The following is a 17,730-nucleotide window of genomic DNA, read 5'->3' as shown; positions in this document are numbered from 1 at the left end:
CCAATGGAACCTCTGATTTTCATGGTGTACATTAAGTTTGACGGTGAATTAAACATGCGAAGGTGAAGCACTTGTTTAATACCAATATGCCCCTCCTAGTTCTTAATATTGAACTCGTTCATGATATTAAGCTCGAGGAACTAGGTATTATCCATATCTAATCCGATATACAAGTACTAAAGGATTCTTCTGAAACTCGATTGGGAGGCATGCACTCTCATTTGAAGAATTCTTATAAGAATTCTGGTATCTCAGATATGATTCTAGGCATTATGGTCCATCTTGTAGGAAGAAGGGTACTAGTAACACATGGAGAACGTAATATCATTGGCATCCAAGACTCGTTTAGTGCTTGGTTTTCTCTGGAATCAGGATGTTAGAAGGCATTCTTTTATTGTGATTGAAATCTCCAAGACTCACCCTTGTTCACCTCAGCCTTGGCGTCGTGCTCCTTCTCATCCTTCTTGTCGAAGAGAGCGTCCTTGGCGGCGCTTGCACGGGTAGAGACCTTAGCGTCGTCGTCCTTCGCAACTTGCTTGTTGGCCTCCTTGGAAGCCTCAGCGCCGGTGCCCTGGATGGACTCGGAAACGTAGTTGACAGCGTCCTGGGTAAAGAAGTTAGGCCTAGTTCCTGGGCGCCGATCTAGGATCCGAAAGGGCTGAAGGTCATACCTTAGCGGCCTGCATTTTGTCTTGAAGTGGGGTTTGAGTTTTGGAATAAAAGGTGTGTGATAATAGTGGTTTGCTGTAGAGCTTAGAGAAGAAATCTACTGTGTGGCATTCGGGGACTATTTATGCCTTCACTGAACCCTTTTCAGATCTGTGATGTAACAAATGGTCACCACTTTGACGGACTTGGTATATCGTGAGAGTGCCATACTCGCCGACGATTGATTGGTGGGTCGTGACTGGGTTGAGTGGCAAGAGCAATACCTGTTTGGCGTGTCACGGGATCAGAGCCGGAGATGGGTGATGTAGTCGTAGAGTTTATGATGTCATTCCGCCGCCGTACCTGCTTAGATCGACTTCCAAGGTCGAAATCACATGGAGATCACTGAAGTTGGCACAATCATGTGTTTATAGTGTTTAGGGTCCACAAACTACTGCATCTCAAGTATGATGGTCTAATGTTCACTTCGTGAATGTCTGTGTATTACCGAGGTACTATATGATAAGGGGAATGTAGAAAAGAATCCTTGTTACATGTAAGATGTCATAGACGAAGAGTAGCCAGCCAATCATCGCCATGAGGCTCATTTGGTATGATCGATCAATCGTTGAATCTTCTCCAGAATATCATCGGTAGAATAGGGCTTGTAGATGATATCATCCATGCCAGCCTCGAGCATTTTCTCGCGTTGCTCCGCTCGGACGTTGGCAGTCACACCTAATATCGGAACACGGGAACCACTTTCCTTGGCCAAACCGCGAATTGCTTTCGTGGCTTCATAGCCGTCCATGCCGGGCATTTCTTGATCCATGAGGATGCAGTCGAAATCGTTAGATTTCACTGCATCCACAGCTCCTTGGCCATCGAAAGACTCCGTAATATCGAGTCCCAAGGACTTGAGCCTCCGTGAAATGATCCGCATGTTGATTATGTTATCTTCGACCAAGAGAATTCGAGGGCGAGTAGTCTTATCCTCATCGTGGACTTGAGCGGCATCCTGAGCATCACGTTCTGTCTGCTCATTTGAGACTTGACGCGCCAATCCCAATGAGTACTTCGTTCGTTCATTATCCACCGAGTCCGCTTCCGATAAAGCAGGCTTCTCTGAAATAGCAGGTTTCTCAGTCGATTGATTCACGCCACTGAGGTCGTTTCCAAATGACTGAATCTCCGCACTGAGCTTCTCAACGGCAGACGTGTCGCCATCGCTGCCTTTTGCGTTTGCATTCGCCTCCGGGCTGGTCCGTCGCACTTTGAAGAAAAATCCGAAGGTGCTCCCTTCTCCCTCCTTGGAGCTGACCCCGATCTCGCCGCCATGGATATGGCAGAGCTTCCTGCAAACATTTAGACCGAGGCCAGATCCACCGTAGGAACTGTCCGTCCTGGGGTCGCCTGATTGAAGCGCTCAAATAACCGCTTTTGACCTTGGTCACTAATCCCAATTCCAGAGTCCTTCACTGCGAGCATTATGTATGCTGTTTCTCCGTTTCCCCATTCAGGCCCGGTGGTGGCATCGTCATTGAGCGCAGATTCGCTGGATTTGAAGAAAACCACGTTCGGGGGGTATGAGCTCGGGCGCTCGATTGAAGCCCCTATAGAGACTCGAATCCATCGCTCCGTCGTCGACCTGGCGGTGAATTTGATCGAATTGGACAGTAGGTTAACGAGCACTTGGTTCATCCGGTCAAGGTCGGCTATTACCCAATCAATACCACAATTCTCGTAGGAAATGTCGGCTGTATATTCAAGTTCGATCTTCTTTTTACGGACCTCGGGACGGAAAATAGCGAGGGGCTTGAAGAAATTCTTTCTGGGCTGACTCGGCTTGGGGGTGAACGCTAACATTTTAGCGTCCAATTTCGAATAGGTGAGAACATCGTCGACGATCCTTTGCTGATGCGTGACACATAGGCCGATGGTCTCGGCGGCCTCGGAGACGCTCAAAAGCCAAGATGGATTCTGCGTTTTGGGGTGCGTCGCCTCCAGAATATCTTCGGTGCAATGCAGAATTGCAGACAGAGGGTTTCGGATCTCATGACTGATCATGTCGATGAAACGCTCCTGCTGCTCCTTGCGATTCTGAGCAGTCTGTGCGGCTTCCTTTTGGGAGAGTTCGGCTCTCTTTTCCAATGTTATGTCCGTCAGTGTACAAATATAACCCGCTTTCCCTTCCAATCCGAAATATTTCAGATCCTTGTCTTCCAGCTCATGCATTATCATCGCACACCATGTTGACTCCGGCTCACGCGTGTGGTATTCAACGCGTAGTGTCTGCTTGTGTCGTGTGGCCTCGTCGTATCGGATGGCCGCGACTCGATTATAGTCATCTTCGTGTATCGATGCCAGCCAGCAATCGCGGAAGCTAGAGCTGGAACAGGGACCATCTCTCGGAATCGTCGGTTGGCTGAACATAACTCGTAGCGGTCATTTAATATGGCGATGCCATTTGGCAAAATATCGGCCAGCCGTTGTGCTGAGACATTTTCGTGGAATTCCAGCGACATAGATTCTCTAGACCCCAATGCCCATCAGGTGTCGGGTTTGATAAGAGAATCGAGGATCTTAGCGTGTGTGGGTCAGTGGTAGATCCTACAAGTACATGGAATCAAACCGTTATCCACCGATCAAAACAGATTGTTCGAGTGTTCGGCGTATAGTGTGATCGAAAGAGCGTTGCAACCGAACCGGACAAAGCTCAATGGGAGGGTTTCAGTACATGGGGATCATGAGATCATGAGTGCTGAAAATTTCGAAGTACTAGGGATGAGGGGATGAGGGGATGCGAGGAGGGTCGGTACGTCATTGATGGAGCCTCGTGCAGGTCGAATGCAATAAAGTGTGGGTGCGGCGTTCCCCACTTGCGCCCGTCCATCGTCACCGGAAGATGTATCCACGATCTCACCCACGGGTATGATCGGCGATCGAATGCTCAAGTCTTCCACGTGTCTACTCATGGTCTCGCGAACAGTTAGGATGGCGATTTGGAGCTGACTGTTTGCTATATTATCACTCTGGGCATATATATTCAACTAGCAGGTAGGAGTCGATGGGTACGGTTCAAGATTGGCTCAAGTCGCTGCAGTTGCCAGTTGACAGCCCTCGGCAGTCCCGGCAAATATAAGAAAGATGACTAACAACTGAGGCAGGCGAAGGCTTGTGAGAGGCGTCGTATCACACTGGTGGTCGTCAACACTTTCTTAAGACACAGGAGCACCGAGATGATCCATGATTTCCGAGTATCTATACAAGGTCAGCAGGCGAATCCAAAGAGTCATGTCCAAGCCATACATTTGCACTCTCCACCAGTCCCCTGAACCGTCTTGATTTTCGAGATGCGGGTTTAATAAGCGGTCTGCGACTGGTTCATCGTTCGGGTCGTGGTACGAAGCCAGATACGGGTGCGAAAGGGCCGCTGAAGTGTCGAGTCGCACCCGTGGGTTATAAACAAGCATTTTATCCAAAATATCGATGGCTGGAAAAAAAGCGGATCAGCTATGTGAAGTCTTTTTTGATTTCCCGGGGCAATAAACCACCTTCAGGTGACGCTTTTCGCAGATATTCTTTCAAGTCCTGTCGTTCTTTCGGTGGCGACGACTGGAGAAGGTTCAAGGTCTAGAGAGTGAGCAGGAGACTCGGAGACTCAAATCGCAAGGCCCAGCTTACATTCTTCGTGGTAATTGTATCTACCATGTCTTGAGGGACAGACCCAAGGACACTCGAGATAACCATGAACTGATCAAATGCATCTTTGCCTGGGAACAAAGGTTTTCCCTCTATCATCTCGGCTAGGATGCAAGCCGCACTCCAAACATCAACCTGTTCATCATAATGTTTCCAGGTGAGCATGGTTTCGGGGGCGCGGTAGAACCTGGTTGTGACATATCCGGTCATGAAGAAATCCACCGACCGGGCAAGGCCAAAGTCGCAAATTTTCAAGTCGCAGTTTTCGTTCACGAGAATGTTTGTCGGTTTGAGGTCGCGATGAATGACGCCGGCCGAGTGAATATATTTGAGCCCACGCTAATGATTATCATGATCTCTGAGCCTCGTTGATCCTTGCACCTCTTTGCCTATCACTTACCATTATCTGATAGAAGAAATACTGCGAAAACTGACTGTCTAGAGGCCCTTTTCGCATGATCTTCTCCAGGTTTGTGCTTAACAATTCCGAGACGAGGTATCTGCAGTCATCAGTACTTTACCAAGTGCCTGGTGGGATCGAGAAACATTATTCCATACACGTCATCAAGCGGCGAAATGAAGAGATCGAGCAAAGCGACAACCTAAGATCATCATCTGTCAGCGAGGGGCCACCTCCAAACATGTCCATACACAAACATTGTCATGTTTCAATTGTCGGAGAAGACGAATTTCTCTAAATGTCTGCTTGGCCGACTCGGGACTCTGGAATGGTGCTGGAATTTTTTTGATAGCCACACGGCTCGCCGCAATGCTGTCTGTCGCTGAGCTTGTCGCGATTTAGTGAGTCCCTAATACTGAATCTTCTATTGAATTCATACCAAACCGACCCGAGGCCCAAGCCTCCCATCTCCAGCACCTCCAAGTTCGAGTATCTTTCGTTGGGTCAGTGTGCGCGCCTAACCCTTATACTATCATTCTGCTGGGCCGGGGTTATACCTGTTCACTATGTCGAATGTGATGCCGCAGACCTCATGCTTGACGAACTCGGCAAGGCTCGCACTCTGGTCCTCCATGATGAGCTGCTTGATGAGATATGTGAGACCTTCGAGACTTCCAAGCCCCCGCCGCTTCGCGTTCCTATCCGTAGCACGTGATGATACTGTCGGAAGAAAGAAGAAATGGGTTTAGTTAGCAAGGCCCCTTAGCAATCTAAGCCATCTGGTACCCAATATTTCCCATGTGGAATACTTAAAATACTTCATCTACTACTCAGGATCATCTTGATCTGAGGCTATCAATTGTGCATTTTGATGGTCTAGATTTGGACGTGGATCTAGACTCCGGCTTGGGATGACTGGTGCTGGTACACGCGGACCCATTCCGAAACTCCCCACGGTGGAATCTCCATATAAGCTTTAAGTTCAAAGTATATAGCTCTGCTGCGAGATTTGAAGAAGGGCCCACTCGCTATTCCTTTTCGAAACATACAAATAGAAAATTTAAATTAAGGATAAAAGAAGAATAAAAACGCCAACAAAATTTGCCAGCATTGTCGCATTGTAGTCTGGACTCAGAGCACCGGTTGCCGGAGAATAAACGAAGCTCGGAAGATTAGGGAGATCTGCCAATCTGCCAGAGGCGAATTTTCAACGAAGCCCCCCCCGTGGGTCCCACTTTCTTACATTTCCACCCCCCCCCCCCGGGGCCCACTCCAACTCTTCGATTCTTCAATCGAAACCTGTCCACCGGCCCTTTTCTCTCCTAAACTCCCTCAAATTGACTGGCAGCGTTCCAGATGCCATCTACTAGGTCCATAGCCAGACATCGGGGGTGATGTCTAAGCCCGTTTCGCTGCCCGTGGCTCAGCACCAGCAGCTGAGTTACCACTCATCCAGGGAACGCGAATTGTTCAAGTACTGCTCCTTTCAAGCAAACCAAAAGGACACGTTCTAACGTCACTCTTTAGGTATCTGCCTTCCTACCTATTAGAACGGCGCAACCTGCCCTATGTCGATCGAAATACTCAATCCCCGGAGTCCGTGGCGCAACCAGGGCCGGATTCTGTCTTGACTGCATTGGCTCAACTGGGCACTCTACACCTTGATTCCTCGCGCGCCTTCATTTCGCTGTTTGGCCGGCACGATCAGTACATCCTCACCGAAGCCACTCGGACTCTGAGCTTGCAAGATGTGACTGACTCAACGGCGCATCGTGAACTCTGGCTCGGTCATTGCACCATTTCCTATGAGCGAAGTTTGTGCAGCCAGTTTTTGGACCCGACCAACGATAAGTTGGTGGTTGTACCTGACACAGCTCAGGATGAACATTACAGGGATCATCAGGATGTGGTAAATACCGCATACGTTCGCTTTTTGGCGAACAGCCCCATCATCAGCCCCAAGGGAGTGATTATCGGCGCATATACCGTCGTAAACGATAAGCCCCACGAGCCGCTAGATAGCCACCTGGAAAAATCCTTGGTGGACATTTCCAAGACGATCATGGATTACTTAGTCGCGACGAGGGCTAGAGAACAACATGCTCGTAGCGAGCGCATGATGATCGGGCTTCGGAGCTTTCTTGACGGGAAAGGGAGTCTCCGTGCCTCATGGGTTACCGACAACGAGGACACCTTCTCTCCAATTGAAGGATTTGGCGAAGGCCATGTCAATATGGAGCAGCAGAAAAAACAAATATCAGATAACGTGAATGAAGCAATGGATAACAAACCCCCCTTTGCGCGAACTCCCTTTTCGACCGAGCAACTTCCGTTCACAACGAGCCCACATGCTAGATGCACAATCTCTGCAGCAAAGGAATTTGGCTCCGGTGAATACCAACTCGCGGGATATCGGGAGTTTTGACCTGAAGTCAGCACCCTCAGAAATCAATGCAAAATCAGTGGAAATATCGCCTAAACTGGCCTATAAAGCCCAGATAAAACATGCTTTCTCGAGGGCGTCCAATATCGTCCGCGAAAGCATTGAGGTAGAAGCCGCGGTCTTCTTTGATGCCAACTTCGGGACTCAAGAAGTGCTTGTCAATGTTTTACAGTCCGACTCCGAGAGCAGCGGCCTCGAGACTTTTTCATCAACGGATGATGAGTCTCAAACCAAGAGAAAACCTCTGAAAAGAGATCTCCAAAAGATCGTGCAGAACGAAAATGCTGGAAAAGGCACGAAAAACCCATGCAAGGTACTTGGATTCTCCTTATCAAACGCATCCAGCCTAGATCAACAGTCTATTGAGGACGAAAACATTGCTTTGTCGGAAGGGTTCCTCGGGCAGCTACTGCGCCGATATCCACGGGGGAAGATCTTCAATTACGGCGAGGACGGATCTATATCATCTGAAGAAACCGGTGACTCCTTTTTCAAACCATCTTTTGAGCGTAATGCAGGCAAGAAATATAAGAAGACACGCAAAACGACTCTGCGCCAGGATGCTACCTTACTCTTACAGCTTGCTCCCAACGCTCGCAGCATCATTTTCTCCCCTTTATGGGACTCGCACAAAGAGCGATGGCACTCGGCCTGTATCTCGTGGACAAATATCCCGCACCGTATTCTGACCCCCGATGACGACCTCACATTCCTTTTTGCGTTTGGGCACAGCCTCATGGCTGAGATCCACCGGCATGAGGATCAAATGGCAGAACGAGCGAAAAGAAATCTATTATCGGGAATTAGCCATGAGCTTCGCTCTCCTCTCCATGGCATTTTTGGCACAATGGATATTTTGAACGAGACGGCTATGAATGCCCTACAGCGGGGGTTCATGCACACGATCTCATCTTGCGCTTTCACCCTCCTTAACTCACTTGATCAGCTTCTTATGTACGCCAGTATCAATGACGTGCCCCAGAACGACCAAAAGGCTCCACCTCTCCGTCATAATCAGTTCGGACCTGACGTGACATTTCCACTGGCGGGGACCGATGGCGACGACGCCGTGCAATTTGATACTGCAGTGGAGAATACTATCGAGTCAGTTTGTGCTGGCTATTTCTTCTTTGATAAAGATGCCGAGAACTCTATTCATTTCATGGCTGATACGGCCCACACAACATCGGAACCTCTGGGAAATCGTGTGATCGTCATTTTCGATGTCAACTACAACCGGAGCTTCAGTTTCCTCACTCGACCCGGGGCGTGGACTGTAATCTTGACGAATGTTCTTGGAAATGCCTTAAAATTCACGAGAGACGGACATGTCTATGTTTCCCTGAAGTCAAATCCAGTTCAGTCCGATTCGGCTGGTCCAATCCTTCAGTCGGATATCACAGTCACGGTTCGAGATACTGGATGCGGTATGAGCCAGGAGTTCCTCGATCATAAATTGAGCAAAGCCTTCTCCCAAGAAGATAGCTTGGCCACTGGCAATGGCCTAGGCCTCAATATTACAGGCAAGATGGTGGATTCGCTCGGGGGTAATATCCGTATCAATTCCGAAAAAGGTGTCGGTACTGAAGTTGTGATCACAGTAACTCTTGATCATGACATGGCCACCACAGACCCTCACGATATCCAATCAAGGGAACTTCTGCCCTCCCCTTCCGACTTCTTTGCTCGTGGGAAAACCATAGGAATTTTCGGGCCGGACTCTTCCACCGCAGATAATTATTTGTTTTCATCCTTGAAAAACCTCTGTCAAAATTGGTTCCACATGGATACCCGCGTGGCTGCGCCGTCACGAGAAGAGCTCGGCAAATGTGACTATTTCATCTTGACGCAGGGGTTGAGTGATATGAGCTTCCTAGATTCACTCTTCCCTGATACAGGTCGAATACTCCCACCTCCGATCATAGTGATATGTTCGTCGCCAAGGGCTGCGCATTCGATGTCCTCAGCCGTTCGACGTCGCCAGAAGCGCGCCGACGTCTTCGAGTTCATCAGTCAACCATGCGGACCCCGGAAGCTCGCTAAAACATTGGAGATCTGTAGTCGGCGGCAAGAAAGGCGATTTGATTTAATGCATGAGAACGGGGCTGCTTCGAAGGTTCAGGTAAGGGGTCCTATATCATCAACGCCCCGAGAGCTTGACAGGCCATTACCTCTCCCGCTGGATATCCAGGAACCCCTTCGACAAGTAGTACAGGTCCAGGCCACGGATCAACCGTCAGAGCCACTCGAGACACTGCTGGAAGTGAATACCCCAGCTTCCGAAGATGAAAGCCAGCCTCTTGAGCCAGAGAAATCTCAGACCGTGAAAACCCCCTCTACTGTGCTTATCGTGGATGACAACGACATTAATGTCAGGTTACTGGTGGCTTTCATGAAAAGGCTAGGCATTCAAAATCTTGTTGCGCGGAATGGGCAAGAAGCTCTACATTGTTTCAAAAAGAAGGCATCTGAAATTATGATTATTCTAATGGGTAGGTGGCGAGCAGGCTTTATTGGCCATGGTACGATAGGCTAATATTCGATTGTAAAAGACATTTCGATGCCTATCATGGATGGTCTCGAGGCCACCCGGCGGATCCGAGAGGTTGAGAGGATGATGGAAGGCAAAGAACGGACTTTCATCTGTGCGCTTACTGGCGTTGCTCAAACCGATACAGAACGCGAAGCATTCGGATCTGGGATGGACATGTTCCTCACGAAGCCAGTTCGGCTGAATACATTACGCCCGTTGATTGACGAGAGAATTCATCGATCACGCTACGACTAGGAACGAAATACGCGAACACGACTTGTAGACAACTTGAGAGAAATACCTTTCATAAGGCTTTTTTCTTAACACGATTGAAATTTGGTATATAGACGTCACACAATCCAAATACACGATACCCGGGTTGAAAGCTTTAATCTTTCTCTAATAAGTCTCAGACACCATTTCCTTGCCTAACCAACCCTCGAAATTTCCTTTGCCTTCGAAGCTATCATCCGGGACTTCCCCGTTATACGCACCACGATGGTAGCGCAAAACCTCGAAATATCTTTCTGCTGTCAGTTTTGCTTCATGATGGACAGGGAAGAGAGGGCAGGACACACATATGAGTTTTCCATTCGTCCTCTGACTTTTCTGACTCGAGAAGGGACCAGTCGATCTGCTTATCGAAAATAGGCTCATCCTCAGGTTCAGAGTACATTGCAACGTATGGGTGGGCCAAGCCGTCTTCTGTATTAATTCTTTTCGCGGGATCGAGGACCAGCATTTTCTCCAGAAGATCCACAGCTGCGAATATTAGCATCTGTCTAGGGTAAACCTAAAACATAGGCTGTTGGCATCAACGAGCAAGGGACATACCTTGAGGATCGGCGCCCTTAAAGACAGAGGCGAGTGACTTGGGCTTATGATCAGGTAGACCTTCCACGAAGTCCAGAGCCTGGAATCCGTTGTCAGCAAATCATATCTTTCCGCTTCAACGGTTCATGGAACCATACGTTCTTGCTATAAACCGTATCCATGACCTCCTTGGGCGGTTTGCCCAGAAGTTCGATTATCAGGGTGAGCTGGTGCACATGGTCCTTGCCAGGGAACAGAACCTGGCCTCGTAGCAATTCCGCGAGGATGCAGCCAACACTCCAGATGTCCACGGCATAGGTGTACCGTTGCCAGGTCAACATGACTTCAGGCGCTCTGTAGTACCGTGTCGTAACATAGCCGGTCATTTGTTCATCCTTCTCTCGCGCCAGCCCAAAGTCGCAGATCTTCAAGTCGCAATTTTCATTGATCAAGATATTGCTCGGTTTGAGATCGCGATGGATCACCCCGGCGGAATGAATGAATTTCAAGCCTCGCTGCGCCTGTTAGTTCTGCGAATTCTGAGTCCTGGTAAAGGGGGGGGCCCTCGTGGCAACATACCAGGATCTGGTAGGTGAAAAATTGAATAAATTGGCCCTCTGGTGGTTTCTTTGTTGACTGGAGTAAATGATGAAGATCCATTTGAACAAGGTCTGTCACCAGATATCTGCGGCGCAACTTGTTAGCATGCTACTACCTTCGAGCGGAAGATCGCTTTCATACACATCCTCTGACGGAGAGATGAAGATATCTCTCAAATTAATCAACTACCCATAGAATCCAAGTTAGAACTCGCTCTTAAAGATGGAAGGAATGGCGATTTACATTATCATGCCGCAGGTTACACAACATATGAACCTCGCGATATGTACGCTTAGCCACGCCGCTCGTCGCAAAAGGGTTCATGATCTTCTTGATAGCGACCGTTTCCTTGGATGTCGTGTCGGTAGCCGAGCTGAAAATGACTCTTAGGATGGATCTACCCTGGCGACTCTATCTGAGGTACATACCAGATAATCCCCGAGGCTCCGAGGCCTCGAGGTTTCAGATCCGAATACCTATCGGTCGTTTCTAGGGTCGTGCCCATAAGCTCCGTCTTTACGAAGTTGGCCATGGCTGGGATTGGGAGATGACAATCGTGATGGCATCATGATTGATGCCAACTGCCAACCGAAGATTTCAAATAGCATGTCGTTGGCGGCTACGTCATACTTGCCGGGTCGAGCCAAAGACCGTTTATCAGGTTCGCTTACCCTAACTGCCCGGTTTTGCCTCCTGCGCCAAACAACTACCTGTGGATAACTGGGGACTGATCAGCGATAAAATATTCTAGATTAAATCGAAGGGCCGTTTGGCGCCAATCATAAGTGGGTGTTTTTTCCGTGCGGCCGGTTCCATCGATTCGTGGCCTCCCGGACCTCGGCTCTCATTGACGTCACAAAACATTCTGTGGGGCAAAGCCATCTAACTTTGCACTTTACCACCTATTTTTGTCCTGTCAGACGTCAAGGTCTCGTACTAGTACTATAGGGCTATTATGTATCACAGTTTCAAGGGCGAGGAATGTCAACTTGCATATCCCGACAATAATTCATTCGAATTGGTGGCCTTTGCACGGCATACTCATTAGCGAGAACTAGAGAATTCAATAATATGATCGGCAATCTGCTAAGTAAATCCTCGAAGTGCCAATCTAGATTCTAGGCCTGATCTTGAGCTCCAGTGGGCAGCCGACGTTTTGGCTGATTTGCCCAGCCGTGTAGAACTAATAGCACTAGTAGCACATAAGATACATCTCAGCCTCCAAAGTCGATCGATGATCCGCTTGCATTGGCTTGCATGTACAATCCAACTCCACCGCTTGCGCAAGATGTTAAAATATATTATGAGGATGTTCTGATTCGAGAGATAATAAGTCAATAACACCCTGGCCTAGCTGTCGAGAAATACGCCAAGATCCTCGATTCGAATAAGCACTACGCAGTATAGCTCGGTAGACCCACACTCTTCACTTTGATGTTCTGCATTAGATAGACCCCAATCGATGCAGACTGACCTTAGGACTCGGAGATGATTCGGAGTACGCAAGACCCGCAGAAAACCGTGGAAAATCTCCCCCTCGGTCCATGTGGATCATCGCAAGATACAGTGCTTGTGCCCACCAGGGTCAAGCTTGGCCGCAACTGCCACGCGCCTGCCCGAGTACTTTTCGGTATACAGCGGCCCGGTAGCAGCCACGCATTAACTACCTGGGCTAGCAATGAATATTGAAGCCACATCTTATAGGGGGTGCTACCGCGGTACTTTGTCGGGGAAGCTTTTTGGAATCACTATTTGTTATGATTCGAACCCGTTCAACTGCTTCAAATTGAGGGCTCGGGACAATGGGGCGTAGTCAGCGACCAGCCCTGGATCGGTGCCTTGTTGGCTTATGCCAGCATATATCTCGATTCTCGACACGACCGGTTTGATCTCACAAGTTTCCACAGAAATTGCAAAGAGGCCTTGATACTCGTTATGATTCCCTCTCTATCAGAACATATATGTAGAAAATATCTCCAGGCAGCTCACTACTCGCTTAGTCATATCGTCTTCCTGCGCTTTTCGGATACCTGCCGTTGATTGGCGGACTGTGGATGCAAATTTGGGACAGGCACGGAAGGGGTCGATGGCATTTTTCGTACTTCAACGTAATAGAGCTACATCTAATTAGGCGATAATTTCTAGTAAGGAGACCTGATATATGGGCTACAGGTCCTGTTCAAACTCCAGAGGTCGCCATGCAAGCCCACACAAACATACTTGCCATATCCTTCTGCGTGCCTCGCTAATTGGTTCATTGCTCTTTAATTAAACAGAATGTTTAATTTTGCTGTAAATGTGCCGCCTTTAGGCTATCTCGTCCGCTCACGCCCACGAACCGCCATTTTCACTTGACTTGAACACCGACTTGTCGTTGATATCGAAATTTCCAATGTTTCACTGAATAAGTGCAGATATTAAGTTCAAATATCTTTTTTATAGTAGATACTGTATTTCCTTTCTAGGTGTCCTTCTGATAGTGATGACTAAGCAAGCTATAAAAACCGCTGTCCCTGCATTTTACGTGTCTCCCAGCTCGCCGGCGCTTCTGGTCGTCGTCGTTTTTCTGGGTTCCCCATTCTTCTGGGATCCCCACACTTGAGGATCTCTCTTCCCCCACACACTACTTCTTCCACGTTTTTTTTTCCCCTTTCCACTTTGTCCTTCAGTTTCAGGATAGCGTGCCACTGTTGACTGCATTCTTTGTTGCCTTTTCCTGGCTCTAGCTTTGTCTTGAATATCTTATTCAGGGCAAGGAGGGCCTCAAAATATCCTATCCAGCCTCTACTTCCCCAGTCCAAGATCCTGAGTCCTCGTCGGCAAGCCAGCTTATTTCCGCCTCTCCGTATCTCCTCGCACCTCCTTGCAGTTTATTTTACAATTTATTAGCAGGGGGTTTGACAGGCCTACAACGTTCCTTTGAGGGTTCATTGGCTCCTCCCGTCGCCTTGTTGTGCACGCAGGCGACGGGTTACGCTATGGGGTCCTCAAACATAGTCATTGATTTGACTGGCGAGTCGGATGATGAACAAGTGGTAAGTACACAGATCTCTTCGATTATCCCAAACCCTTCATCTGGACCCTAGGGATGTGTACGTTGTGGCTACTTTGATACCTCAATCTGCATAGCTCCTTCCTAGCTTGCACATTCCTAGGGTCTACCCCCTGGTTATCTTTCATCATGGGGACTGTTTTTATGCATCAATCGCATCCTGACGCCCGCTCATGCATCTGCCGACGTGCATTATGCCGGGGCCGCTCATGCTAATCAATCATGTTGACATCTTTGACTAACATTGTCATTTCCTTCCAGAACAACACGACAAGTATGCATCAGGACCACGTGCATGCTCAGCCTGGCAATTTGGATCCGACTAGGAAGCGTCTCTTGTCCCCCTTTACCTCTTTGAAACGCAAGAGCATTGAAATTGAATCGGATGAGAATGAGAAAGATTCTTTGTCTGACACTACGGCTGTGTCTTCTGAAAATAAGAAATTCCCGAAATCGAATCTCAAAAATTTTCCAGCACCCTCAAGTCCGCCTGCAACCTCGACCACGTTCCATTCCAAAGCAGTAAAGCACCATGTTAATGTGGTCATTCCTTCCCCGACGGCTCGGCAGCAAAAGGATCTCTCCAGCCTGAAAACTGAGGCTCCATTCCAGGGGTTGTCTACGGTTCTCTATCCCGTCGATGAGGAAGAAAAAAGGCAAGCTGCCCTGCGCCGTTACCACCACGCTCGATCTGTGGATACAAGTGTTGTGCCACTTATCATCTCCTGTAACCTTCCCAGCACTGAATCCCCCCCATGTCCCCCCTACTCAATTGGTACTGCAATCCTTCAGGCGAAAAATCCAGATGCTCGATGGCCCTGGGGTGACCTTCGCCGTCGACGATGAGAAGCTCGCGTACCTATCTACAACATTCGAATTCATCAATGACTACATGCTGGGTGAGTCTGTTACTCCCGTAGACGAGGCCTTCAATAGCGGCTGCAGTTGTGTTGGACCCTGCGATCCTGCAACCTGTGGCTGTCTCGTTGACGATTACGGCGACATCACCGAGGATAACGGGGACGCAAACAGCGAGGACGAGCAGGAGCCGATTGGAAAGATCAATCCTTACGATAGGAAGCGCTCAACTGCGGAGAAAATGGTCCTATCTCCCGAGTTCCTGAAGAAGAGGCAGCGAATCTACGAATGTAACTTCCGCTGCAGCTGCAAGGGTAATTGCTGGAATAAGATCGTGCAGCACGGGCGCCAGATCCGACTGGAGATATTCGACACCGGCAATCGTGGCTTCGGTAAGCTCTCTAATCCAACTGACATCCCCCGCCCTCCCCGCGATCACATTATCTTAACAGTTGAACAGGTCTCCGCTCCCTGGACCCCGTCGTCACCGGTCAATTCATCGACCGGTACCTCGGGGAGGTGATCACTGAGGCAGACGCCGACCTCCGCGAAGCAGCCGACAGCAAGAACAAGTCCTACCTCTTCAGCCTGGATTTCAACCAGGCCAACTTCGAAGAGGGCGACAAGCTGTACATCGTCGACGGGCAAAAGTTCGGATCACCCACCCGCTTCATGAACCACTCTTGCAACCCGAATTGCAAGATCATCCCGGTCTCGACCACCAACCCGGCCGACGACCACCTCTACCACCTCGCGTTCTTCGCGCTGCGGGAGATCCCGGCTGGCACGGAACTCACCTTCGACTACAATCCGACCGGGGCGGCGGAGAAGGTCGCCTCAGACGACCCGACCATCGTCCCGTGTCTGTGTGGGGAAAAGGTGTGTCGTGGCCAGCTGTGGCCGAATGCCCGCCAGAAGGGCCAGCTGCGACGCGACTCGGCGTGAGCGGGCGCTGGAAGCCTTGTTCTTCGCCCTTTGACTTTTTTTTTTTTGTTCCACGTATGATGACTACGAATGACCAGCTTAGGACTGGTGCTTTTAATACCCCATATGTGCATGAATCCTATTAGTACTCCATCCGCGCATCTGTCACTTCGGATATCACGTAACATTCAGATATATCGAAGGTAGTTTCTATCTTTGGTACTCTCATTCCTCTCATGTGCAGATCAGTCGTAATTATCTTGTCACGATGCGTACAAGGACCCATGATGGAGAGAGAACACAGGCTCCCTGTGAGGATATGCAGGTAGCTGACCGTAGTCCAACTTCGTTTAGCTCTCGCGACTGAGGGGCCAGCAGCCAGTTTTGATGGGATACTGAAAGATGTTCTCGTAAATTGACATTTACTCGGAGAGACCAAGGGAGAAAAATTACCAGCTTGCCGTGGGGAGGTAAGAGTATAGCGAATTTGAATTTCAGAGGGGACGAGGGTTGCATGAGACTTTCTTGCATGTGCTTGGTGCTCGAATTCCCGGGTCCTTGGTACTGCACCACGGGCGGCAAGGGTCCACGGAAGGTCCATTGTTGGCGGCGGCTGCTTGGAGTGTCAGGCAGGGCAAGTCGAGGCGTGGCCGGGCATCGAGTCCGGGCTTGGTGGTGCCGAAGGGAGTCCGGCGCTCAAATCTACTACGGGGAGTGTTTCGAAGCTTTGATTGCCAGCGCAGCTAACCTCCATCAATCATAGTTTTTATTCTTATTTTTGATTTTTGATTTTTCATTTCATTTTCAAAACTTCGCTCCATAATGAGTATGCAAAAAAGTGAATTAAAAGCCACTATCAAATTGGTATCAAGTATTAGAAACCCATCCTATACAAAATGGTGAACATTCAAAAAGAAAAAAGAAAGAAGAAGAAATTCCAGAACAGCTGTACACTCCAGAAAATAAAAAAAGTCCGCAGTCCTCAAAAACGCCCAAAGCCGTAGGTAAGAGATCCAGAAATCAGAACAACCCAGCCTGGACTTTAAGCGCGGCCTTCCATAACCTCAAAGATACCCCCCCATAACGAACCGGGGCTGCTGCACTGCTCGGCTGTCACTAGAAACACTTGACCTCGCCCCGGAACAGGAGCGTCGCTGAGGGGCACCCACCGCACCGATGCTCGACATTGCACCGGGAGCATGGTGGAAGCCCATAGCCGCATTCCGCTCGATAGGCCGCGGTTCCATGAGGTCCAGACCTTGGCGCTCAATAGCATCGCAGTCGCAGCGGGACTGTTCTTCGCTAAGAGCCATCTCGACTGCAGAGGGTCGGCGGCGGACGACCATCAGAGAAGAGCGGCCGCGGAGGACAGCGCAGGGGAGGACGCTCACGCCGTTTGCGGGCTCGCTGAGGCCATGGCGGGGAGAGTCGGAGTCTTCCTTTGCGGTATGTGGGTGGAAGACGAGGTCGAAGAGGTGGTCAGGCGAGGTCACCTGGTTGTGTCGACGCGTTGAAGTGGTTGGAGATGGAGGTGCCGATGTTGTAATAGAGCTTGGTGGGCTGGGAGTATCGCCCACGGGGAACTTCTTGGTGCGGAGGGTCGGGCGGGGAGAAAATGGGGATTGTAGTTGATCCATTTTTTCCTGGCTTGCCGCCTTAATTCTTGCTCGAGGATATTTGGTATCGCCTCCTGGATCCTGAGATTGTGATTGGCTGAGGTGGGATGTATGGAATGCGGGATGGGGATGGGGATGGCC

General features: G+C 49.4%; 7 protein-coding genes across 7 annotated transcripts; 2 read left to right on the top strand and 5 right to left on the bottom strand.

The window, feature by feature from the left end:
• Positions 1-391: 391 nt before the first annotated feature.
• Positions 392-686, bottom strand: N7468_002169 (uncharacterized protein; the record flags this gene model as incomplete). Its single annotated transcript, XM_058471466.1, has 2 exons — positions 392-604; positions 672-686. The coding sequence occupies 2 exons, from the start codon at positions 684-686 to the stop codon at positions 392-394; spliced, it is 228 nt and encodes a 75-aa protein (XP_058334607.1).
• A 566-nt stretch (positions 687-1,252) lies between these two features.
• N7468_002168 (hybrid sensor histidine kinase/response regulator) lies at positions 1,253-3,081 on the bottom strand (the record flags this gene model as incomplete). The annotated part of the gene is made up of 2 exons (XM_058471465.1): positions 1,253-1,999; positions 2,035-3,081. The coding sequence occupies 2 exons, from the start codon at positions 3,079-3,081 to the stop codon at positions 1,253-1,255; spliced, it is 1,794 nt and encodes a 597-aa protein (XP_058334606.1).
• Positions 3,082-3,866: 785 nt separating this feature from the next.
• N7468_002167 (mitogen-activated protein kinase HOG1) lies at positions 3,867-5,384 on the bottom strand (the record flags this gene model as incomplete). Its single annotated transcript, XM_058471464.1, has 9 exons — positions 3,867-3,909; positions 3,958-4,141; positions 4,200-4,281; positions 4,333-4,689; positions 4,751-4,850; positions 4,909-4,952; positions 5,008-5,137; positions 5,190-5,243; positions 5,308-5,384. 9 exons carry the CDS (start codon positions 5,382-5,384, stop codon positions 3,867-3,869), a joined length of 1,071 nt encoding a protein of 356 aa, XP_058334605.1.
• A 760-nt stretch (positions 5,385-6,144) lies between these two features.
• Positions 6,145-9,981, top strand: N7468_002166 (uncharacterized protein; the record flags this gene model as incomplete). Its single annotated transcript, XM_058471463.1, has 4 exons — positions 6,145-6,224; positions 6,278-7,140; positions 7,187-9,685; positions 9,746-9,981. 4 exons carry the CDS (start codon positions 6,145-6,147, stop codon positions 9,979-9,981), a joined length of 3,678 nt encoding a protein of 1,225 aa, XP_058334604.1.
• Positions 9,982-10,125: 144 nt separating this feature from the next.
• N7468_002165 (uncharacterized protein) lies at positions 10,126-11,671 on the bottom strand (the record flags this gene model as incomplete). Its single annotated transcript, XM_058471462.1, has 8 exons — positions 10,126-10,249; positions 10,305-10,488; positions 10,561-10,639; positions 10,698-11,054; positions 11,119-11,224; positions 11,281-11,324; positions 11,383-11,512; positions 11,568-11,671. The coding sequence occupies 8 exons, from the start codon at positions 11,669-11,671 to the stop codon at positions 10,126-10,128; spliced, it is 1,128 nt and encodes a 375-aa protein (XP_058334603.1).
• Positions 11,672-14,413: 2,742 nt separating this feature from the next.
• clrD (uncharacterized protein) lies at positions 14,414-15,994 on the top strand (the record flags this gene model as incomplete). The annotated part of the gene is given in 3 exon segments (XM_058471461.1): positions 14,414-14,918; positions 14,932-15,441; positions 15,510-15,994. The coding sequence occupies 3 exon segments, from the start codon at positions 14,414-14,416 to the stop codon at positions 15,992-15,994; spliced, it is 1,500 nt and encodes a 499-aa protein (XP_058334602.1).
• A 1,043-nt stretch (positions 15,995-17,037) lies between these two features.
• On the bottom strand, positions 17,038-17,610 carry N7468_002163 (uncharacterized protein; the record flags this gene model as incomplete). Its single annotated transcript, XM_058471460.1, has 1 exon — positions 17,038-17,610. The coding sequence occupies one exon, from the start codon at positions 17,608-17,610 to the stop codon at positions 17,038-17,040; it is 573 nt and encodes a 190-aa protein (XP_058334601.1).
• Between the last annotated feature and the right edge of the window lie 120 nt (positions 17,611-17,730).

Source organism: Penicillium chermesinum (assembly GCF_028974085.1).
Source record: "Penicillium chermesinum strain IBT 19713 chromosome Unknown utg000002l:1.0-5270490.0:1.0-5274688.0, whole genome shotgun sequence".
NCBI classification, from domain to species: domain Eukaryota; kingdom Fungi; phylum Ascomycota; class Eurotiomycetes; order Eurotiales; family Aspergillaceae; genus Penicillium; species Penicillium chermesinum.
Note: the sequence above shows the minus strand (reverse complement) of the source record. Positions and strands in the feature narration are given on the sequence as shown.